Source organism: Dipodomys spectabilis, unplaced genomic scaffold (genome assembly GCF_019054845.1).
Source record: "Dipodomys spectabilis isolate Male_0828 unplaced genomic scaffold, ASM1905484v1 ptg000002l, whole genome shotgun sequence".
Classification (NCBI taxonomy): Eukaryota; Metazoa; Chordata; class Mammalia; order Rodentia; family Heteromyidae; genus Dipodomys; species Dipodomys spectabilis.
Window position 1 is genome coordinate 43,977,779 of NW_024870679.1, and position 25,184 is coordinate 44,002,962.

The following is a 25,184-nucleotide window of genomic DNA, read 5'->3' on the forward strand; positions in this document are numbered from 1 at the left end:
TGAAATAGTCATAATTTATTTTTAAAAAATAGTCATAATTTGCCATGTGCCAAGTTGCTGAGGTGGCTGAGATCTGAGGATGGCAGTTCAAAGCCAATTTGGGCAGAAGGTCCATCAGACTCTTTATCTCCAATTAACTATTTAAAAAGCCAGAAGTGGAGCTGTGACTCAAGTGGTAGAGCACCAGCCTTGAGCAAAAGAAGCCCAGGGACAGTGCCCAGGCCCTGAGTTCAAGCTCCAGGACTGGCACAAAAGCATAGTAATATTTCTTTATATTGATGACATCCTAAAATGATATTTTGAGCTAATTAAAATACTAAAATTGATTTCTACCTGTTTTTAAACTTTTTATAGTGCGACTAGTAGAAATTCTAGAATTACATATATATTTCACATCACATTTTTGTTGGATAGCACTGATCTATGTATTTATCTCTCACAGGGGTAGGTCGAGTTCAAATCTATCTTTGTATCTTTGTTTTTCTGGAGTACAGTACATGAAATGAGTAGGGATACAGGATGTTCATCCTCAGAACTTGGGGCTAGAGTAGCAGGATCTTTTGTTGTTGTTGCCTTTTTTTTTGTTTTTTTTTGGTGTGTGTGAGTGTGTCAGTCGTGGGGCTTGAATTTAGGGCTTAGGTGCTGTCATTGAGATTTTGTGTTCAAGGTTAGTGCTCTACCAGTTTAGCCACAGTTCCACTTCTAGCTCTTTTGGTAGTTAATTGGAGATAAGTGTCTCCTCAGATTACAGACATGAGCCAACACTGCCCAGTTAGTAGGAATCTTAACAGACATTATTTTATTTCATTTTTTTTGCATTGAGGAACTTGGTCTTTCTTTGTGCTTGTTTGATTTGCATGCTTTCTTGTTAGTTCTCGTAGATTTTATTATATAGGTCACAAACATCTCATGAAGTTATTTCTAAATATTTAAAACTGGATTTTTATTTATTTATTTTTGTGTGTATGTGTGTGTGTGTTTTTTGTCGGTTGTGGGGCCTGAACTCTGGGTCTGGGCGCTGTCCCTCAGCTCTTCAGCTCAAGGCAAGCGCTCTACCACTTGAGTCACAGCGCCACTTCCGGCTTTTTCTGTTTATGTGGTACTGAGGAATCAAACCCAGTGCCTCATGCATGCAAAGCAAGCACTCTTATCACTGAGCCACCGCTAGCCTTGAACTGAAGAGCTGAGGGACAGTACCCAGACCCAGAGTTCAGACCCCACGACAGACAAAAAAAATGGATTTTTAAATTTTAGGGGTGGTATGAGTTTTTTTTTGGCCAGTCCTGGGGTTTGAACTTAGGACCTGGGCACTGTCCTTGAGCTACCACTTGAGCCACAGCACCACTTCTGGCTTTTTCTGTTTATGTGGAACTGAGGAATCTAACCCAAGGCTTCATGCAGGCTAGACAAGCACGCTACCACTAAGCAACATTCCCAGCCCCTGATATGGGATTTTGAAGTCAGGGAAAACTTGAGCCACACTCCAAGACCTCTTTTGCTTTAGTTATATTTCAGGTAAGAGTTTCATGATTTTTTTTTTTTTTTTTGCCATGGCAGGCCTCACAACAATACCTCTACCTAAGCCTCTCTTATCGCTGGGATAACAGGTGTGCATCTTGGGCCCCTCAAACTATATATTTTATCATTATTGTTTCTAATCAGTTTTTACTAGTACCAAGCTTGATTTGATTTGATTTATTTTCTACAATCTTTCTACTCACTTAATTTGTTAATTCTATTACATTATTTTTTGTCCTCATGCTGTTTGTTTGGATTTTTTTGTTTGTTATTTTGGTTTTGGGTTTTGTTTGTTTGTTTGTTTGTCATGGGGCTTGAACTCAGGGTCTGGGCACTATCCCTGACTTTTTTGCTCAAGGCTAAAGTTCTACTACTTTGAGTCATAGCTCCACTTAAGTTTTCTGGTGGTTATTTGGAGATAAGAGTCTCACAGCCAAGCGCCAGTGGCTCACACCTGTAATTCTATCTACTTAGGAGGCTGAGATCTGAAGATTGAGGCTCAAAGTTAGCCCAAGCAGGAAAGTCCATGAGACTTTTATTTCCAATTAAGCACCAGAAAACTGGAAGTGGCACTATGGCTCAAGTGGTAGAGCTCTCGCCTTGAGCTGAAGAACTCAGGGACAGTGCCCAGGCCCAGAGTTCAAGCCCCATGACTAACCAAAAATAAAAAAGTCTCACAGATTTTCCTACTCAGGCTGGCTTTGAACTGCCCATCCTCAGATCTCAGCCTATTGAGTTTACAAGTTTGAGCCAAGGACACTGTTGGCTATTTCTGGGTATTTGTTGTTGTTGTTGTTATTTTGTGTCAGAGAATTTTGCTCAAAGCTAGTACTTTACCCCTTGAACCACAGCTCCACTTCTGTCTTTTTGGTGGTTAACTGGAGATAACAGTCTCATGGACTTTGCTGCCGTGGTTGGTTTTGAACCTCAGTCTTCAGATCTTATGCTCCCGAGTGAACCTCTGATACCTGGCTCTCATGCTGATTTTTTTTTTTTTTTGGATCTGGTCGTGGGGTCTGAACTCTGAGCCTGGGCGCTGTCCCTCAGCTCTTCAGCTCAAGGCTAGTGCTCTACCACTTGAGCCACAGCACCACTTCCGGCTTTTTTCTTTTTGCTTGTGTGGTGTTGAGGAATCGAGCCCAGGGCCTCGAGCATGCAAGGCAAGTGTTCTACCACTGAGCCACCTTCCCAGCCCTGATTTTTTTGCTTGCGTTTTTGTTTTGTGGTGAGGTCTTTCTATGTTGCTCTCAAACTGCCGGGCTCTGTGGTCCTCCTGTCTCAGTCTTCTGGATGCTTGGGACTATAGAAACTTGTGCCACTGAACTGGCTTTCATACTGTTTTTTAATATTTAAAAAAATGGAGTATAGGTAGTGATACAAACATTTTTAAGGCTATTCTTTCTGTTTTGGTTCTGGGAAATTCTAGGTGTAAATATATATAGATAGGGGGCTCTGGCCCATTAGTGTGAATTAGCTTAGATTGATATGTAAGGACTGAGTTAGAAACAAAATGAGTCAAGCCAGGAGCCAGTGGCTCATGCCTGTAATCCCAGCTACTCAGGAGGCTGAGATCTGAAGATTGTGGTTCAAAGTCAGCCCAGGCAGGAAAGGCTGTGAGACTCTTATCTCCAATAAACCACCAGAAAACCAGAAATGACTCTGTGGCTCAAGAGGTAGAGTGCTTGCCTTGAGCTAAAGAGCTGAGGGACAGTGCCCAGGCCCAGGGTTCAAGCTCTATGACAGACAAAAAAAAAAGTCAATAGAATTTCCAGATATGTATATCAGGAGTTATTGAAGGAACTATGTCATACTAGAAAAGAAAATGCTGTCTGGATTTCTTTTATACTTATATAGGGACACATTGTAGAAGGATTTTTTTTTTTTTTTTTTTTTTATTCTGGTCGTGGGGCCTGAACTCTGGGCTTGGGGGCTGTCCCTCAGCTCTTCAGCTCAAGGCTAGCGCTCTACCACTTGAGCCATAGCGCCACTTCCGGCTTTTTTTCTTATGTGGTGCTGAGGAATCGAACCCAGGGCCTCATGCATGCAAGGCAAGCACTCTACCACTGAGCCAACTTCCCAGCCCTGTAGAAGGATTTTGAAAATTGGAATCACTAGGCTCTTCAGAGATGTGTTAGAATAGTGACTAGTTCCTTTCCTTAAACTTCAATATGAGATCAAGTATTTAGAAAAAAGGACTTAGACTTTTATGGACTCTCCCTCCCTCCACCCTACCCTCTGATACTTGGGCTTTAACTCAGGGCCTTAAGCTCTTGATTGGCTTTTTTGCACACAGCTGGTACAGCTGGTCCTCTACCACTTGAACTACACCCCCACTTCTGGCTTTTTGCTGGTTAATTTGAGATATCCAGGATTTGTGTGCCTGGTCTAGCCCTGAACCCCTGAGCCTCCTAAATAGCTAGGATTATAAACATGAGCCACCAGGGATCAAATTCTGAGAATGTTTTTTCTTTTTAATTTTTGTTGGTTGTGGGGCTTGTACTCTGGGCCTGGACACTGTCCCTGAGTTCTTCAGCTCAAGGCAAGAGCTCTACCACTTGAGCCACAGTGCCACTTCTGGTTTTTCTGGTGGTTAATTGGAGATAAGAGTCTCATGGACTTTCCTGCCTGGGCTGCCTTTGAACCAAGATCCTCAGATCTCAGCCTGCTAAGTAGCTAGAATTACAGGCATGAGCCACCACCACCTGGCTGACTTCCAAGAACTTTATGAAGCCTCTGTTTGATTCAAGAAAACCTACATGTAAGGGTTTCTGTGCACATTTGTGCTATGCACAGGGGCCCAGAAATGTTTCTGATATGATCTCTGTGTTGAACTTAGGAACTTAGAATATAATGTGAAAGGCAAATAATGATTATGTTAATAGCTAATTCTATGCTTGCATTATTTAAGATATTGTTCTAAAATTGTTTTATGTATTACAATTTTTTTTGGTGGTACTGGGTTTGCATTCAGAGCCTGGTACTTGCTAGCAGGCACTGTACCACTCAATCCACACTTCCAATCTGATTTTATTTTCTTTTTTCTTTTTTTTTGGGTCCGGTCGTGGGGCTTGAACTCTGGGCCTGGGCGCTGTCCCTCAGCTCTTCAGCTCAAGGCTAGCGCTCTACCACTTGAGCTACAGCGCCACTTCCGGCTTTTTTTTTTTTGCTTATGTGGTGCTAGGGAATCAAACCCAGGGCCTTATGCATGCAAGGCAAGTGCTCTACCACTGAGCCACCATCCCAGCCCCTTATTTTATTCTTCAAATAGGATCTCATGTTTATGCCCAGGCCAGCCTGGATAGTGACCCTCCTATTTGTACTTTCTGTGGAACTAGGTAACAAGCATGCCACCACGCTCAGGTCATTTTGGTTGAAATAGGGGTCTCTTGAACTTTTTGGTTGTTGCTGACTCAAAGCTATAATACTCCCAATATCTCATCTCCTGAACAGTTAGGACTACAGGCATGAGCCACCACACCTGGCCTGTAACAATTCTTTTAATCTTCACAACAACTATTGAGGTAACCACTATTATTACCATACTTATATAGAGAAGGAAACTGAGATACAGAGAAGTTGAGAAGTTAAATAATTTGTCCAAGTGGAAGACTAGAATTGAATCCAAGACAATCTGGCTCAAAGGTCTCTCTTTCTTCCTTCCTTCCTTCCTTCCTTCTTTCCTTCCTTCTTTCTTTCTTTCTTCTTTCTCCCTCCCCTTCCTCTCCCTCCCTCCCTCCCTCTCTCTCCCTCTTCCTTCCTTCCTTTCCTTCTTCCTTTCTTTTTTTTGTCACTCATGGGCTTTGAACTCAGGGGCTGGGTGCTGTCCCTGAACTCTTTTGCTCAAGGCTAGAGCTCTACCACTTGACCCACAGCTCTACTTCTAGTTTTTGAGCTTAATTGGAGATAAGAATCTCATGGGCATTTTTCTGCCTGTACTGGCTTTGAACTATGATTCTCAGATCTCAGCCTCCTGAGTAGCTAGGATTACCGGCATGAGCCACTAACACCTGGCTTTCTAGAATTTTTCTTAACTACTGTTTTTTTTGGTTGACTGTGGGGCTTGAACTCTGGGCCTGAGCACTGTCCCTCAACTTTTCAGCTCAAGGCGAGCACTCTACTGCTTGAGCTATAGTGCCACTTCCGGTTTTCTGAGGTTTATTAGAGATAAGAGTTTCACAGACTTTCCTGCCTGGGCTGGCTTTGAACTGAGATCCTCAGATCTCAGCCTCCTGAATAGCTAGGATTACAGGTGTGAGCCACCGGTGCCCGGCTTAACTACTGTTTAATATTAGTTGTCAGTGTGGTCCCATATTCAGCAACATCAGCTTCATTTGGAAAATTATTCAAAATACACATTTTTTGGTCCAACATGAGACTTATGAATCAGAAACTCTGGGAGCAGGGCTCAGCAGTCAAGTGTTTTAACAAAATCTCCAAATAATTCTGATTGTTGAGAACCTCTAGTGAAGAGAAGCTAGATATGCCATGATTAAAGTATCAGAAGTTAATCTCATAAGGACTGAGTATAGTCCTTAAATTCTCAGAATTCTTTGCCACATTTGTAAAAAAATACAAGTCATGTAAATATCAATATGGGAAAGTGATGTTTGAAGTGGGTCTCTTACTATCACTTTTATCAGTGCAGCCAACAAAAAGGAGAAATGGCCAGGTGATGGTGGCTCATGCCTGTAATCCTAGCTCCTCAGGAGGCTGAGGTCTGAGGATCAAGTTCAAAGCCAGCCCAGACAGCAAAGTCCATGAAACTGTTTGTTTGTTTGTTTTTTTGGTCCGGTCGTGGGGCCTGAACTCTGGGCCTGGGCGCTGTCCCTCAGCTCTTCAGCTCAAGGCTAGCACTCTACCACTTGAGCCACAGCGCCACTTCCGGCTTTTTTCTTTTTGCTTATGTGGTGCTGAGGAATCGAACCCAGGGCCTCATGCATTGCAAGGCAAGCGCTCTACCACTGAGCCACCTTCCCAGCCCTGAAACTATTATCTTCAATTAATCATCAGAAAGTCAGAAGTGGTGCTGTGGCTCAAAGTGGTAAAAGACTAGTCCTGAGCAAAAGAGCTCAGGGACAGGACACCCAGGTCTCTAGTTGAAGCCCTATGACTGACCAAAAAAAAAAAAGGAATGATCCCAGAAACTGTTGAAATTAGCAAGGGCATACATGTGATATTTCAATTAAGGTAGGATAAGAGTCTGCACCAGCATAAGGAACTATCAGAAATCATGTGAGAGCAGTTCCGAAGGGATGCATGCATGTCATGACATGTTGAACAGTGAGGCCCAGTGTAAAGGTTCATCCCTATAATCCCAGGTATGAGGAAGTCTAGGTAGGTTTGGAGTTCCAGGGTAGCCTGGTCAAAAGGCACAAGACCCTACTGGGAAAATAGCTAAACTAAAAAAGGGTTGAGAGGGTATGACTCAAGTGATATACCTTCCTAGCAAGAAAGAGGCCTGTACTGCCAGACTCCAGTACTACCAAAAGAAGGAAGGGTAGAAAAAGGAAAAGGAAGAGGAGGAGGAGGAAGAAAGAGCAAGCAAGAAAAAAGAAAGAGAAGAAAGACAGACACAGTGAACAACTGAGTAGAGGAAAAGAGCAAAGGAGAGAGCGGAATTGTCATTTTTGCTAGTCATAGAGACAGAAAGCACAGTACAAGTACAAATGTTGGTAGGTGGAAAGATGAAAAGTTTGGTTTGGACTAGTAGATTATCCAGATGGAGCTGTCCAGCAGACACTTGGAGATACCAATCTAAAATGTTAAAAAAAAAAAAAAAAAAAGCCTAAAAATGTGGCTAGAAATCGAGATTTGGAAGGAGAGTGGGACCATACGAGCGTGTTAAATCTTCAAGGTGAGTGTGGAGAGTGGAATAAGAAGATAACTAGGTTTGGAACCACAGGGATCCCTTTATTAATGGGCCAACGCAAGAAGGGCCCTTTAAGAAAGCTGAAAGGGACTGAGGCATTACAAGACTCTAAGAAAAGCCTGAAGCCAAGTAGAAGGCTTTAAAAGAAAAAAAGAAAGATAAAGAGGAGATTCTGGGGGGCTGGGGGATAACTGAAAAGCATCCTTTGCATTTTGACGCACAAAGTCCTTTAGGTGAGGTGGGGAGAGCACAGGCGGCAGATGCTGCCCATGAGGAAGTGGAGGCAGGTGCTTCTTTAGGTCCTGCGGACACGGAAGTCGAGGCTGACGTCTTTCAGAGCGGGCAGGGTCTCCACCGCGGTGTGGTCTGGAGAGGGTGGCGTCAGTGAGTTCGGAGGCAGAGTCTGTGCAGCCGAGGCTGGAAGGATGAGGGTGATGGGGAGGAGAGGTGGGAGGCCGGGCCCTGGGTGATGGGCTTTGCTGTGATGCGGGAGGGGGGGGTGAGGTGGGCTTCCTGTAACGGGCGCGTGACACTGTGCGGAGGGCGGGGGCTGTGTGTGGGTTTGGGGGGACCTGTTTGGAGGAGGAGGGTGTGGGGGGGCGGGGGGGAACCGGAGTCCTAGGCAGCTGCTGGGGGGTGTCACCCAGTCCCGCCCCCACTGAACGCCACAGCGCCGTTCCACGGCCGCCCCTACCGGAGCCCTCCCGCCAGGCTGCAGGGCGAAGGGTGACCGCCAGGGGCCGCTGCCTCCGGTCCCCGTGCCCCCGCCCCTCTCCATTGGCCTTTGTTGCCGTCGGAGCGCCCCGCTTGACTCGTTCCCGTCCGCCCCCTGGGCCTGGCGGTCGCGCCTGCGCACTGGCAGCTGGCCGGGCGCTCGCAGGGGGAGCTGCTGCAGGCTCCGCGGCGGCGGCGGCGGCGGCAACGGAGGCTGCGGGGGCGCCGGCGCGAGCGGCCGGGCTTGGGGGTGTAGCCGAGCCCGGCCCGGGAGCCCGAACTGCGAGAGAGCGGGGGAGCTAGGCCCCTCACGCTGGACTCCACCGTCTCCAGGCCGCCTGACCCCCGCACGGGTATATGGGATGGAAGCGGGACCCTCGGGAGCAGGTAAGGGCCCCGGGAGGGCGGAACGGTGCGCGCTCCAGAAACCCGAGGGCCTCTCGCGGGAAGACCCTGGCTCCTGGGAGGAGGGCTTCTGAGTGACAGCAGGGCTCTCCTGGGATGGGGGGGGCATTTTGAAGGGAGCTGTGCGCCGTTCCGGGTTCGGGGCCTGCGGGGGGAACCATGTGAAGAGGACCCTGAGATGGGAGCTGTTTGCCCGGGAAGGCTGTATGCAGTCCTGGGAGTGGGAAGTAATCTGGTAGCTGGGCCTGAGAGCACGGAAGGGCTCCTGGAGATCAGGGGAGGCCTAGCGAGGCCCGGCAGGTGGCAGGGGCGGGATCCAGGTGTCCTGGAGGGGGGTGGGGGAGGACGACGACAACGTAGGGCCTGCAGCTACTGCATGCCGGGGGCGGGGGCTCGCCTGGGTCGGGCTAAGCTAATGTCTCTTGGGAGAAGGCGCCAGAGCTGGGCTGTGAGCTCCGCCCCAGCCAGCAACTGACTGGAGGGCGAGGGTCAGAGGACAGTGGGTGGGGATCTGGCACGAAGGATTTCCCCCTTGGTGAGGTTGGGGAACCTGAGCGGTGACATAGGAGCATGCGCGGAGGTGCCAGCTGGAAGGGGCTGCCTGATGTGGTGGGGGCGTGGCTGCCTGCTGCTCCCCCCCCCCCCCCCACACACACTTCTCTCACCCTGTTTGGCCTGGAAAAACTAGTGCACTTATGCGTGCATTCTCTTAAGGTGCTGACAGAGTGCCAATGGGAATTGCCCCTTCTCCATCTTGGAGTCTCTGACATTTGGCCCTTAAGCCCCTCAGTCACAATTTGCCAAGAATGGATTGAGGGATGCTGCCAAAGTGCCTTTTTCAGCTTCAAGAGGAAAGAGGAGAATTGAAGTCATGTTTGAGGAGAACTGGTCCTCCCTGAAGACAGGCCTTAGAAAAGGTACCAAGGATAGGCCAAGTTTAACTGGTTTTCAAGTTTCTAGTCCAATCCTGAATGAGAGGTAGGAGCTTTTAATCCAAAAGTAATGATCTTGTCCATTGAATTATCTTTTGATATCACAGTGTAATCTCTTTATACCTTAATATTTTCACAACCTGTCTCCCGGAGTATCTTTCCTTTTTCATCTTTGCTCTTCAGAAACCATCAGGGGGTTGCTCATTAGATCCAAGATTGCTAGGCTAGTCTGTTTTAATACAAACAGGTTGTTTGAAGAGAGATTTTTTTTTTAACATTGGTTCTGGCAAGTCCCAGTTAGTAGTCATAACTTCTTATTCAGAAGTGAAAAGGAGCAGTGTGCCGGTAGCTCACCCCCTATAATCCTAACTACTCAGAAGGCTGAGATCTGAGGATCACAGTTCAAAGCCAGCCCAGGCAAGAACATCCGTTAGACTCTTAGACTAAACCACTCAGAAAACTGGAAGTGGTGCTGTGACTCAAGTGATAGAGCACTAGCCTTGAGCCGAAGAGCTGAGGGAGAGTGCCCAGAGTTCAAGCCCCACAGCCGGAAAAAAAAGTGAAAAGGAGATAAAAACAGGAGAAACTGAGGCAAACTTGCCCCCAAGAAGTATGGATTCCTCTGGATGGGTTGTAGGCTGGTAGTACCCTCTGTATCCTAGGCCTAGCTCTCTTACTCTGTGACGGAAAGAGTATTCTGGACTCAGGAATCTTTTAGGTATTTTCTCACCACCTCCTTCCATCTGGACTGTGGATAGGAGTAGTAAATTTTGTTTTGGACTTAACATTACTTTCCTAATGGACAAATCTTTGTATTTCAGACCAGTCAAGTTGCAACTACTCTCTCAAGTCTTTCATTCAATGATACGTATGAGTACTTAGTGACTATTCCCCCCCCCCACACAGACACTTCCAGAAGTTGTGTAAGTTCCTAAGGTGGAGTGCAGGTAGCAGCTGACTTCAGTGAAAACTGCTATTCCCATTCTCCATCCTACAAACTCTTAGTTTTTTAAGCTGCATAGTTATTACCAACAACCTGTGGACAAGAACAGGGTAGGTGGGTCATTGAAGTCCAGATAGATTGCACCCAGGCTGCTAATGATTTTATCCTGACATATATTCTAATAGGTTCTGGAATAATGAAAAAAATGACTTTTTTTTTTTAAACAAGAAATAAGCTTCTAGGGAAAGAGCTGGGATCTAGTTCTGGAGTCAGCTGTAATCTTGAGAGAAGCCTAGTAGGACCAGGCTTTGCCTCAACAAAGGTAGTAATTAAAATTCAGCCTCAAGGAAGGTGGCTTTGTGGTAGAGTGCTTGCCTAGCATGCATGAAGCCTGGGTTTGATTCCTCAGTACCACATAAAAAGAAAAAGCCAGAAGTGGCACTGTGGCTCAAGGGCTAGAGTGCAAGCCTTGGGCAAAAGAAACTCAGGGACATTGCCTAGGCCCTGAGTTCAAGCCCCAGGATTGGAAAACAAAACAAAACAATTCAGCGTGAAAGCTGTTGGTGGAGGGACTCCATAACTGTTCTAAGCCTAGACTATTTGTCTTGAAAGAAATTGGAATAATGTCCTGAGACAGCTGGGGGGAACTGCACATAACCTAGGCAATGGTCTCAGGTCCAGGTGTGCCTCCTGTGGACAAGCGTGTTCCAAACACCTGTACTGGACTGAGAGTTCCTTGAAGGTAAAGGGAGTGCCTGATTTCTTTAGAATCAACATTTGTCTCATGTATTTGGAGGCCACTGTTAATTGAATGAGATCCCACTCAAGTGTGAAATTTGGTTAATCTCATATGTGTATATTCAATAATGGTGTGTATTTAATAATGGGACAAATCCTTTTTGGAGAGATTGGTCTCTGGGTCTTTTCTTACCCACGTACCTAGCCTCTTTTGATTAGGAGCCTGGCTCTTAGGGAGGTTGGTTGGGCTTCTGTGCTGCTGGTAGGAATACAGAGCCAGGGCTTCAAGCTCTTACTTTCTCTGGGCTGGTTGGAGATGGGGGAGGGGGAGTGTCATTTTCAAGGCCCCTCCCTCCTTGCTTTTGTCTGCAGGGGAGGGCCCCGCCCCTTTCCCCTTAGGCTGGAGCTTTGTCCTCTGTGCTGGGGCCCTCATCTGCATCACAAAGTGGCCGTCTGTCCCTGTCTGGGTCTGACGGGAAGTGTCTCCCATTCTCAGACTGAAAGCTGGGGGCAGGGTGTGGTAATGGGGGGGGGGGGAAGGACTTTGTACAGCTGGGAGGGCTTATGGGAGTAGGGGGGGGGGGGATACCATATGAGACAATTTTTTTTTTTTTTTTTGCTTCCTCCTGTCTTCCCTAGTTGGGATATGAAATGGGGTGTAAGCTCCTTTTTCCAAAACCTTCCAGGGAGGGTACTCTAAGGCCAAGTCTGGTGTATCTTATTTCTAGCCAAGAGGAGGCTTTAGGGTTGATATCTGTCCCACACCCCATCATTTCTAACCAGCTCCTAGTTCTAGGGGCATGTGTTTCTCCCAAGGCCCCAAATGATTATTCAACCTGGAAGATAAGGTAGATGGAATCTGAGTGCTTGGGGAAGAAAAGGTATCACTTTATCTAAACTCACAATGCTTCATGTTTGTCCAGCACAAGATTTTTTTTTTTTTGGGGGGGGGGTGTTTGCAGATGTTCATTTGTTTGTGTCCTCTTGTAATATGTCTCTGGGTGTGTTTCTTTGTTTAAGTCTGTCCACTTGTCTGGTAGGCACTAGGGGTTCTGCTTTTTGAAGAACCCAGATGAAAGCCCTGAGGTAAAGGTAAACTTTCAAGGTCTAGGTTGTGCTCAAATGTGACAGGAACATGTGTCTGTCTGTAGGCTTGTGTTGCAGCTTCTGTGCTAGTCTTTCTGGAGTAGGTAGCCAAGTGTGGGTAGTTATGCTTCTTGCCCATAGCTGCGTTCTGAAGGCTTTTTTTCCCCCTCCAGATTGGGCCTTAATTTCCCTTTCTGCAGAGTGGGGCTGTACTTAACAGGTGGTTAGAGGGAGACTGAGCTGCTAAACTCTGGGAAGTGCCCCCTCCCACAAATGGTTCTGACCTCTTTCTGAACCTACAGCTGAAGATAGGCTTACCTCTCCTCTCCCTCTCCCCCACTCCCAGCCTGTCTGAGGTAAAAGCTGAGCTCTGGTAATGGGAGGTTCTCGGCTGCTTTATCCTTCCTTCTGTCCTCCCACCTGGCTGGTCGTCTAATGGCAAGAACAATAATAGTAAGTGGGGACAAAGGCTTCTCTATTTCCTTCCCCTTCCCTGCCCCCAGCTAGAAAATAAGACTGGGGACAGCAAATAGGTTGTCCTTCTCCTAACCCTTTCCCTAGGGCTCTCAGTCTTGAAATTGACTCCTGCTCTCTAGGCTTTCTGCATGGAAGGATTTGTGGAGCATGGAAAGAATTTTATATTTTCTTTTTCAGAGCCAGTGTCTGTTCTTCTATATTCAGATTGCTATCTCTGCTTCCCAAGCCCCCTAGTTTTTTGTTTTTGTTTTTTGCCAGTCCTAGGACTTTAACTCAGGGTGTGGGCACTGTCCCTGAGCTTCTTTTACTCACTCTACCACTTGAGCCACAGTGTCACTTCCAGCTTTTTCTGTTTATGTGGTATTGAGGAATTGAACCCAGGGCTTCATGCATGCACTCTGCCACTACGCCACATTCCCAGCCCCTAGTTCTTTCTTCACGTAAGCTTTTTCTTCACTGCTCTTTCTGTTGTAGGTACCATACTTCATCTTACCTTAGCCCCCAACTCTAACTTAAATTTCTCTGTCCCTGAATTCTAGCCTTCCTGCCCAATTCAAGCCTTTTTCTACCGTGATTCCCAGTGTTGGTCTTTTCCTCAACCCCTTATCTCACCTTGTTTCCAGTCTGTAGTCTCCTTAGTGTTCTTTTGCACCCCCTGCCCCCCATTCCAGTCATTTAGTTGTCTTAATCCTGTCTCAAACACTACCCCTGCACTACCCAGCCTGGTCTTCTTTTGGTCTTCCTGTCTAAATTGCAGAGGAAGATCAAGATGATGTTATTTTGTGTTCAGGATGGGGTTAAGTGAGCATCTGGCCAGCAGGGTAGGACAATCTTAGTCTGTGAGACACTTGGTAGAGATAGGTATCTTAATCAAGTATAAGGAAGGAAAGGTTTTGTTACTAGGAGTCAGATTTAGCCCCTTCCCTTATCATGTAGTAGGAATTTAGCACATATTTACATCATTAGTTTAAGATAGACATTTTTCTGACTAGAAAAGGGAATTTAACAACAATACCAGAAAAAGAAAAAAGAAATAAATGAGCCTAGCAATGTCTGAGTTAGTGGAAACACTCAACTGAATTAGGAAGCAGTATAGAGGTTTCCTCTCTACTCTCTGTTAGGTTTTTAAAAAGAGGTAGCCGAGTAAGAACAGCAGCACGCACGTGGTATTCAGGTAAGGGGTAGGTTTATTCAGTAGACCTGCTGGGACCAGGCAAGGTTGGCACTCCACGTGGCTGGGAAAGGCCTAGGAAAGAGAGAGAGCTGGGAAAGAGAGAAAAGAGCTTGAGAAGAGCTAGACAAGAGCAGAGAGAGAGGGGTAGCCGAGTAAGAACTGCACCATGCACATGGTATTCAGGTAAGTGGTAGGTTTATTCAGTAGACCTGCTGGGACCAGGCAAGGTTGGCACTCCACGTGGCTGGGAAAGGCCTGGGAATGAGAGAGAGCTGGGAAAGAGAAAAGAGAGAGGAAAGAGCTAGAAAAGAGCAGAGAGAGCAGAGAGAGAGCAGAGAGAGCTAGAAAAGAGCAGCGAGAGAGTCTGGGCCTGGGCTAGGCCTTAGAAAGGTGTGGCCACATCAAATTCAGATGTGACCTCAGCAGATGCAGATGTGACCTCTTCCAAGTGTCCCAGTTGCCTAGGTATTGCAGGTACTGGGTGGAGACTTCGCTGTGAGGAGGGTGGAGTCTGCTGGCCATCCAGGAGCGGACCTTACATACTCCTTGTTCCTTTTCTAGGAGGCCTGTGCTTTCTCTGATCTGGGTAATTGTTAGGAGTTTGAGGACTCTGACCTCATTGGGCCTCTTTGTCTTAATAGCTGCGGGCGCCTACCTGCCCCCCTTGCAGCAGGTGTTCCAGGCACCACGTCGCCCTGGCATTGGCACTGTGGGAAAACCAATCAAACTTCTGGCCAATTACTTTGAGGTGGACATTCCTAAGATTGACGTTTACCACTATGAAGTGGACATCAAGCCAGACAAGTGTCCCCGAAGAGTCAACCGGTAAGTTGTTACCAAGTTCAGGAATCTTTGCTTTCCTCAGAACTTGGAAAGGGGGCATAAAACTAAAAGAAAAACCAGCAGAGGGTGATTCCACCAAATTCAAGCAAACTTTTGAGGAAGAGATGTCAGGTAGGGTGGACGTTGAATTTGGTCATTAAGAGAGAATTGGTGGCTTTTACTAGAACAATTTCTTTTCTCTTGTCTTCTCCCTTTCCTTTCCTTTCCCTTTCCCTTTCCCTTTCCCTTTCCCTTTCCTTTCCTTCCTGAGCACTCTCCCTAAGCTTCTTTTTGCTCAAGGCTAGCACTCTACCATTTGAGCTACAGCACTACTTCCAGGTTTTTCTGTTTATGTGGTGCTAAGGAATCGAACACAGGGGTTCATGCATGCTAGGCAAGCACTCTACAGCTAAGCCACATTCCCAGCCACTGTCAGAACAATTTCAATAGAGTAATTGGGTTAGTTAATCTAACCACAGTAAGCAAAGGCATAAGTGGTATGAATAATGAAAACAGATAACTTTTTCCACATAATTTGGCAGTAAAATGGAGAGAGGAAATATTGGCTAAAGAGGCCTGCAGGGGCCAAGAATAGTGCCTAGCAAATTTAAAGCCTTGTTGAAATGGATGAAGAACTTTTAAGAATGAGGTATGGATGTTTGTGACAGAGGTGAAAGAGTTAATTGAGGAGAGGTTTTGAAAGGTCTAGGAATGAAAGTAGGATGTTCTTCCTGAGACAGGAGGACATCATAAAGTGTATACTTGGGATTAATTATTCTCAGTCAAAAGAAGCAAATTTCTTTCTAAAACTTATTTATTTATTTTTTGGTCAGTTGTGGGGCTTGAACTCTGGGCTTGGGTGCTGTCCCTCAGCTCTTCAGCTCAAGGCAAGTGCTCTACCGCTTGAGCCACAGCACCACTTCTGGTTTTCTAGTGGTTTTATTGGAGATGAGAGTCTCACGGACTTTCCTGCCCGGGCTGGCTTTGAACCACAATCCTCAGCTCTCAGCCTCCTGAGTACCTAGTATTACAGGCATGAGCCACGGGCACCTGGCATATGCACAATGTTTTAAAGTCCTGAGTAATTACAAAAAGTAACAGTAAAAGATGTCTTACAAGCCTGCTCCCCTGAGGCATTATGTTTTACCATTCTTAAGTATGTTTCTGGACTCCTCTGTGCATATTCAAATATAATTTATTATTATTATTTTTTGTGTGTGTGCCTGTCTGGGACTTGAACTCAGGGCCTGGGCAATGTCCCAAGTTTTTTGGTGCAACACTAGCATTCTACCACATGAGCCACAGATCTTCTGGCTTTTTGGGTGGTTAATTGAAGTTTCATGGACTTTATTGGTCTGACTTTGAACCTCAATCCTCATATTTCCTCATATCTCAGCTTCCTGAGTAGGATCACAAGCATGATCTGCTGTTGCCTGGCGCTATACATAATTTTTGAATGCACAAAAGATAGGATCCTAATATATTTTGTTCTGCACCTTGCATTTTTCCTATTAAACCATTATTTTGGAAAATAGTACATATTGATACATGTAATCTGTCTCAGTTTTTTGCATAACTCCATAAGTATTCCATTGAATAGCTATATTACATTTACTCAATAAATCTATTGAATATTAGGGGAATACTAAATTTCTGCTACAAAATTGAAGCTATACTAAATATAATTATATGGATATATATTTTTACCCATATATGAGTACATCTGGGGGATAGATTTCTAGAAGTGCAGTTGTTAGAACAGTAAATATAAAGTATTTCAGATATTGTCAGTTTTTAAAGGTAAATTATATTGATTTTTATTCCCATTAGCAAAGCTTCAGGGGATTTGTTATTCATATCTGTACTAACAGTGTATATCAGTTTTTTTTTAGCATTCTGATAGGTAGATTATTACATGGTATTCTAATTTTAAATTATTTTTCTTTAGTGAATAAAGTTCAATATATTTTCATTTGTCTAAAAATAATACATGTAGGGGACATTTCCAAAATGAGAGGAAAAGAAAAAAAGAGCATATATATAAATGTTTATGTACATATCTGGAAATTCAAAGCTAACTTTGCCTATTATTCTCACTCATTTCAGAGATATTAGAATTACTTTCACATAGAAGGCAGGGATGAATGGTAGAGAAGATTTGACAGATTCTATGAGGACTATAAGTAATCAGGGAGTTGAAAAAAGATTGCTTGGGGCTGGGAAGGTGGCTCAGTGGTAGAGCGCTTGCCTTGCCTGCCTGAGGCCCTGGGTTCGATTCCTCAGCACCAAAAAGAAAAAAGAAAAAAGCCGGAAGTGGTGCTGTGGCTCAAGTGGTTGAGCGCTAGTCTTGAGCTGAAGAGCTGAGGGACAGCGCCCAGGCCCAGAGTTCAGGCCCCATGACCGGACCCCCACCCAAAAAAAAAGAAAAAGAAAAAAGATCGCTTGGCAGCATTGAGACATATTGGAATTCAAATAATTTGCTCCTAACATACCATTTTGAGTGTGGTTTAGATAGCAGTACCAAGGGCTTTGGTTTAGGAAGCAAAGAGATCAGATGGTTCTTGGGCTAAGAAGAATGATAGATGACACCAGGATCTAAGTAGCAGAGGATAAGAAAATTAAGGAGGAGGGGCTGGGAAGGTGGTTCAGTGGTAGAGTGCTTGCCTTGCATGCATGAGGCCCTGGGTTCAATTCCTCAGCACCACATAAGCAAAAAAATCCAGAAGTGGCACTGTGGCTCAAGTAGTAGAGCAGTAGCCTTGAGCTGAAGAGCTGAGAGACAGTGCCCAGGCCCAGAGTTCAGGCCCCATAACAGACCAAAAAATAAAAGTAAAAAATAAATAAAATTGAGGAGAAGATTATAATTGAGAGAAAATAGGTTAGTGGTACTAAGTTTCAGAAAGATGGAGAGATGAGATGAGGTTCTAAACAGTTTATTATTATTCCAGTTTATATTTTCCTCTTCATCCTTTTTTTGTTTTGCTTATCAGACTAGGGATTGGAAATTAGAATAGCCTGGATTCTGGATAGACACTGGAATCAAGTCCTTTTCATCTCAGATTCTTCTGCTTAGAAGGCATGCATACCCACTCTTTCTGGTCCCTTAGAGTCTTGGTGATCCTAGAGCAACAGCATCACCTGGGATGTTAGAAATGCAGTTTCAGACTGCACTCTAGGCCTATTGAATCAGAAGCTGCATTTTAATAGGACCTCCAAGTGATTCATAGGAATGTTGAAGTTTGAAAAGAACTGTCACAGAGTGAAAAAATGTTTGGTGTGAATATAATAGATGGGTCATTGCTTGGACTTTGAATTATTTCCAAAAACTTGAAGTGGTAGTCTCTTGGCTTCCACAGGCCACTTCTGTCCCCCACAGGGAAGTGGTGGAATACATGGTCCAGCATTTCAAGCCTCAGATCTTTGGTGATCGCAAGCCTGTGTATGATGGAAAGAAGAACATTTACACTGTCACAGCATTGCCTATTGGCAACGAACGGGTAAGATGGGGAATCAGGATAGGCCTGTATCAGAGGTCTGAATTGGAACAAACCTAATGTAAGCCCATCTGGAGTTTGGAGGTTCGGGGAGCCTTTTGATAATTTGTGCTATGAAAGTGTGTTTTAGCGTGAGAGGTAAATAGGTGCTAATGCTTACTTAGCCTATACCTGTTCCCTAAACAGACTCAGATTAAATGGAAAATAGACCTAAAGAACTTCCCGCTAGGTTGAGAGGGAAAAAAGCACTGAACCAAGGTGGCTGGAAACTAAGGGGTTGGATTTACTCTGCAGTTTTTATTCTGAGCCTTATTGACTTAAGGAGCAGAATTTTGGCAAGTCCATGGAGTGGGTGGCAGCTGGGTCTGCCTGTATCTCTCTGTGATGACAATCCTTTACTCTTTTTTTTCTCACCCTCCTGAAGGTCGACTTTGAGGTGACAATTCCTGGGGAAGGGAAGGATCGGATTTTTAAGGTCTCCATCAAGTGGCTAGCCATTGTGAGCTGGCGCATGCTGCATGAGGCCCTGGTCAGTGGACAGATCCCTGTTCCCCTGGAGTCTGTGCAAGCCCTGGATGTGGCCATGAGGCACCTGGCATCCATGAGGTATTGGGTGTAGTTAGTATCTGGGCTACTAGTATTGACAGAACTGCTGTGGGGGGAGGAAGGGAGTGAGTACATGTTAAGGTCCCATAGTGTGCCACGGAAAAGAATTTCTTTGTAGTCCTATCATGTGCCAGGCAAGTATGCATAGACATTTAGATGGTTTAAACCCCTGACCCTGTCCTTAGATATCTTTGGGCCTCATCCCATCTGTCCCTGCAGGGCAGGGTAGAAACTTGAACAAGGTCAGTCATACAACTAATAAAAGATCAGAGCTGGCATTAAAGCCCTGGTGTCCTGCCTTCCAGGCCAGGGCTCCTCCGTGCCCAGGATGCCTCACAGGGTGGGGGCCTGTGCCCGAGGGACCAGTTCTCTGCCTGTCCCTGCCAGGTACACCCCTGTGGGCCGCTCCTTCTTCTCACCGCCTGAGGGCTACTACCACCCGCTGGGGGGTGGGCGCGAGGTCTGGTTCGGCTTTCACCAGTCTGTGCGCCCTGCCATGTGGAAGATGATGCTCAACATTGATGGTGAGTGGGGAGAGCTATGGAGCCAGGGGCACCCCAAGTCCAGTGACCACACTCCCAGCCTCATCCCTTCTAGCTCTGCAACCAAACTCCTAGTCTAATTCCTATAGCCCTAGCACCCCCTATCCTCATCCCAGCACCCTATAAAGAAGAGGGTATAAATTGCAATACCTTATTTATTCAGACAGAACCTAAGCTAACCTATCCCTACCCTGTCCCCACAGTCTCAGCCACTGCCTTCTATAAGGCACAACCAGTGATTGAATTCATGTGTGAGGTACTGGACATCAGGAACATAGATGAGCAACCCAAGCCCCTCACAGACTCCCAGCGTGTTCGCTTTACCAAGGAGATCAAGGGTGAGGACCTAACCTCATGGGGAAGGGAAACTGTTGGTCATTCCTACCAATAGAGGAAATTGCCTTGGGAGAGACAAAGCCAGGGTATATGAACATCCTATTTCATACTTGACAAGTAATGTGTGTATCTCAGGCCTAAAGGTGGAAGTGACGCACTGTGGACAGATGAAGAGGAAATACCGTGTGTGTAATGTTACCCGACGCCCCGCTAGCCATCAGACGTAAGTTGACAGAGTTGCTGAGACATACTCCACTGTTAGAAGAGATCTGAGATTTCAAACATATTCTCTGTGATACCATTCTCCCCACCCCCCTTCCCTCCCACCTGTCCTAGGGAATGAGCTTTAGACTAGCCCTGGTTTTGGAGACAAGCTATACGAATGTAGCATCTGTCTCCAACTTTCCAAGGTCCATTGCCTACTCTCCAATTTTTATCTTCTCTTTGGGCCTTTACTGTAGAGCAAGCATGATCCACTGATTCCTGTTATAGATCTGTAAATATTAGAATCTCCATTTTTCTTTTGTAAAGAAAAGGAATGCCAGGCTCCTGAACTTTTAACCTTGGAAAAAGGCTAATCTTGGTTAACCTGGGAGATGTTCTATCCCCCTTCTTGACTTCACTGGACTCTGGAGTACCTACTCAGTGTCTGGCTTTATGTTCAACATTAAAAATATAGATGGGGCTGGGAAGGTGGCTCAGTGGTAGAGCACTTGCCTTGCATGCTTGAGGCCCTGGGTTCGATTCCTCAGCACCACATAAGAAAAAATCCGGAAGTGGTGCTGTGGCTCAAGTGGTAGAGCGCTAGCCTTGAGCTGAAGAGCTGAGGGACAGCACCCAGGCCCAGAGTTCAGGCCCCATGACTGGACCCAAAAAAAAATAAAATAAAATAAAAAATAAAAATATAGATGAAGCCAGGCACTGGCGGCTCACACCTGTAATCCTAGCTACTCAGAAGGCTGAAATCTGAGGATCATGGTTCAAAGCCAGCCCAGGCACGAAAGTCTGTGAAACTCTTACCTCCAATAAACTATTAGAAAATTGGAAGAGCCACTGCCTCAAGTGGTAGAGTGCTAGCCTTGAGCTGAAGAGCTCAGGGACAGCGCCCAGGCCCGGAGTTCAAGCCCCACAACCACTCCAACAACAACAACAAAAAATAGATGAGTCAGACATGGCTTTGACTGTTGGGGAACCTTGTCCTCAAATCTTTGGCTTTTCCCTTGTAGCCCTGTATTATCTGCTTTTTCATGAGTGACAGAGGTCAAGGAGGTCCAGTAGGAAGAAGTAAAGGATGAAACTTTCTGTGGTGTGGATCTAGAGAGAGATAAGATTGAATGCTTGCTGATGACATCACCTTTCCTTTTTTCCAAACAGGTTTCCTTTGCAGTTGGAGAGTGGACAGACAGTAGAGTGCACTGTGGCACAATATTTCAAACAGAAATATAATCTTCAGCTCAAGTATCCCCACCTGCCCTGCCTGCAAGTTGGCCAGGAACAAAAGCATACCTATCTCCCACTAGAGGTGAGACTGACAAATTTGGGTTGGGCTAGTAACAGGCATTGTACCTTAACATTGATCATCAGAGGTCAGTTGGTTGGTTCCTAATCTCATCCTCATTTTAAAATATGGAAAATTGGTATTCTGAGAAGATAGTAGGTAATTCTTATGTGTAACAAGCCTCATTCTTTTTTTTTTTTTTTTGGTCGGTTGTGGGGCTAGAACTCTGGACTTGGGCGCTGTCCTTACACTCTTCAGCTCAAGGCGAGAGCTCTACCACTTGAGCCACAGTGCCACTTCCGGTTTTCTAGTGGTTTATTGGAGATAAGAGTCTCACGGACTTTCCTGTCCGGGCTGGCTTTGAACTGTGATCCTCAGATCTCAGCCTCCTGAGTAGCTAGGATTACAGGCGTGAACCACCAGCGCCCGCTATAAGCCTCATTCTTGCTTAATTTTTTTCTTATTCTTTTTTTACTCTCATGATCAGGGCTGTTAGGCAGAAGGGCAAGCTTTATTTACTGTTTAATAAGTAAATTAGGGCTAGAGATGTGGCTTAGTGGGGCTGGGAAGGTGGCTCAGTGGTAGAGCGCTTGCCTTGCATGCATGAGGCCCTGGGTTCGATTCCTCAGCACCACATAAGCAGAAAAAGGTGGAAGTGGCACTGTGGCTCAAGTGGTAAAGCACTAGCCTTGAGCTGAAGAGATGAGGGACAGCGCCCAGGCCAGAGTTCAGACACCATGACTGGCCAAAAAAAAAAAAAGAAATGTGGCTTAGTGGTAGAATGCTTGCCTACAATGCATGAAGCCTTGGGTTCAATTCCTCAGTATCACATAAACAGAAGAAGCCGGAAGGGGCACTGTGGTTCAAGGGATAGTGCCCAGGCCCTGAGTTCAAGTCCTCGGACTGGCAAAACAACAACAACAACAAACCAAATAAGTAAATTAGTTTGGGTCAGGGCAGAGATAGCAGATACCCATACCCATGTTCTCTTAATTTCTCTTTCCCCATTTAGAGTTAGGGATTCTAAGTGACCAGGAGTAACAAACATACTTTATTTGAAAGAAAATGGAGATAACTATTACCTATAATGTACATTCTATTTCTCTGATGGTTAATGTATTCCTTTTGAAAAAGTTGTAAGAACTGGAGGTGTGACTCATATGGTAGAATACCAGATGTGAGCAAAAAGGCCAAAGGAATACAAGGCCCTGGGTTCAAACCCTAGTGCCAGCAAAAGAATGAAAGAGAGAAAGAGGGGAGGGCGAAGAAGGAGGAGGAGGGAAGAAAGGAAAGAAGGGAAGGAAGGAAAAATTTTAGCTGTAAGACATGTACTTTTATATTACAATAGAAATACTACAATATACTTGGAAATATTGCAGTTAAAGTATAATAATGCTATTTAAGTTGTGGAAACATGCAGAATCACTGGGTTGTGTTTGGTTTGGTGTACTCTAAGTAAAATTTTTAATGAAAAACTATTGCTGACAGCTTCATTGTCTGGTCCAGTGTTACTCAAAAAGTATGATCAGTGTACCAACAGAATAGATATTACTTGAAAGCTTCTTTTAAATGCAGAATCTCTACCCATATATACTGAGTCAGAATCTGTCTTTTAAGGAGGTCCAAAGGGGATTTACATATACATTAAAGTTGAAGGAACACTAGCCTACACTATCCCCTTTTTTACAGTAGCAGAAGTCAGATAGCTTAGACCGAAGTTCAAGCCTCCTGTGAGCTTCAAGCATATCACAACTAACCCAAGGAAATGAGACTGAGAAAAGACCTTCAAAAGTAGTAGCTGCTGATGGCACAGAAAGGGGGAAGAAAACAATATTTTTTGAAGTATAACAAGTTTTGGACTGGAGGCATACTTCAGGTGATAGAGCACTTATCTAGTAAGTGGAAGACCATAGGTTCATTCTCCAAAATTGCAATGGGGAAGTAGATCCACAAATCATTAGGGACAATTCCAACTGAGAGTTGTTACTATATATTGTAAGCTGAGATTTGCTAGCAGATTAACATGATTTCTGCTCATTGTTGTTTTGTTTTTGTTTTGATGGTACTGGGGTACATGCTTGCTAATCAGTCATTGTACCACTTAATCCCCTAGCCCAACAATAGTTCTGTTTAAACAATAGTTTTCAAGGTGATTAATTCATGTAATGATTATTTCTTGATTTATTATGCTTTAGTATGTGTTATAAACTCTTAAATTCTGGGAATATAGAGATTTGTAAGACAGACAAGATTCTTGCTGTTATGGAATTTATTTTCTGGAAGGGAAAGACAGTAAATATAACAGTAAAAAAAAACACAGTTTCAGATGGTAGTAAGTGCTATAAGAATAATAAACAAGCCAGGCAGTAGAGGCTCATGCCTATAAGCTTACCTGTTCAGGAGGTTGCAATCTGGAGAATGGTGGCTCAAAGTCAGCCTGGGCAGAAAAGTCTACAACAGTCCATTTCTAATTAACCAGCAAAATGCCAAACTAATAGGTATGGCTCAAGTTGTAGAGTGTCAGCTCTGAGCAAGAAGGTCAAATGAGAGTTTAAGGCCCTGAGTTTAAACCTTGCCAGCCCCAAACAAAAATAATAAAACAGGTTAGGCCAGATGTCGTATAGTAGTATACTTTATATGTGTGTATAATTATGTTTAACATCTTGAGGATGTGTCAGACTGTTTCCCAAAGTGTCATTGCTATTTTACAATTCTATCAACAAACTAATAAGGTTCAAAGTTTTGGTCAGGTTGGATTTTACTCTAATCATAATAGGAATCTATTGGAAAACTTTAGAGTAGAACAATGAATTACTTGAATCTTCATAGGTAGAAACTAGAAATAGCCTCCAATCCAGTTCAACACTTTCATTAAATTGTTATCCAGTAACGCTGAAAGGCTCAGCAAAATGATATGTTCATATTTAAATAGTTCATTCCTGCTATCATCCTTTTTTTGTCATATTGCAGTAAAATATGCATTACATGAAATTTACCATTTTAACAGTTAAGTGTAGAGTTTTGTGGCACTAAGTATGTTTACAGTGTTATATATCACCACTATTCATCTCCAGAAATTTTCACCATCCCAAACTGAAATCATACCAAGGAAATAGCAGCTCTCTGCATCTCTCCCCTCTAGCCCTAGCAATGACTATTCTACTTTATGTTTCTATGAATTTGAGTATTCTAGGTAATGTATATAAATGACATCGTTAATATTTTTCCATCATAGCCTGGCTTATTACTCTTAGCATATCAACAAGATTCATTCATGTTGTGGGATCTTAGAATTTCCTGCATTTTTTTTTTTTTTTTGTCAGTCATCGGGCTTGAACTCTGGGATTGGGTGCTGTCCCGGCACTCTTCAGCTCAAGGCTCAACACTCTACCACTTGAGCCACAGAACCACTTCCGTTTTTCTGGTGATTTATTGGAGATAAGAGTCTCACAGACTTTTCTTCCTGGGCTGGCTTCGAACTTTGATCCTCAGATCTCAGCCTTCTGACTAGCTAGGATTACAGGCTTGAGCCACTGACGCCTGGCTTCCTGCATTTTTTTTTTTTGCCAGTTCTAGGGTTTAAACTCAGGACCTGGGTACTGTCCCTGAGCCAGGTTGTGCTCAAGGCTAGTGTTCTACCACTTGAGCTATTGTACCACTTCCAGCTTTTTCTGAGTAGTTTATTAGCGATGAGAGTCTCATGGACTTTCCTACCTGGGCTGGCTTCAGCCTCCCAAGTAGCTAGGATTACAAGTGTAATGCCATTTGCATTAAATTTTTATCCACTAATAAACTGTAGCTACTGTAATTCTGCCATGAACAAAGGCGTGTCTATAGCAGGTGTATATATACCTGTTCAAGCCTCTGGTTTTTTTTCTTCTGATTCCATACCTAGAAGTAGACTACTAGTTTATATGGTAATTTCTTTCTTTCTTTCTTTCTTTTCATTTTTTGGTGGGTCCTGGGGCTTGAACTGTGAGCCTGGGTGCTGTCCCTCAGCTCTTCAGCTCAAGGCTAGTGCTCTACCGCT

General features: G+C 44.7%; 1 protein-coding gene across 2 annotated transcripts in view; it reads left to right on the forward strand.

The window, feature by feature from the left end:
• Positions 1-8,304: 8,304 nt before the first annotated feature.
• Positions 8,305-25,184, forward strand: part of LOC122107120 (protein argonaute-1) — a 42,391-nt gene continuing 25,511 nt past the window's right edge. For both annotated transcript variants that reach the window (XM_042678731.1, XM_042678739.1), the window contains exons 1-8: positions 8,305-8,488; positions 14,498-14,681; positions 18,055-18,175; positions 18,597-18,778; positions 19,166-19,302; positions 19,524-19,658; positions 19,792-19,879; positions 21,031-21,178. In XM_042678731.1, the coding sequence (XP_042534665.1) occupies positions 8,464-8,488; positions 14,498-14,681; positions 18,055-18,175; positions 18,597-18,778; positions 19,166-19,302; positions 19,524-19,658; positions 19,792-19,879; positions 21,031-21,178 (1,020 nt within the window). In that variant the 5' untranslated portion in view covers positions 8,305-8,463. The remainder of the gene's footprint in view (positions 8,489-14,497; positions 14,682-18,054; positions 18,176-18,596; positions 18,779-19,165; positions 19,303-19,523; positions 19,659-19,791; positions 19,880-21,030; positions 21,179-25,184) is intronic.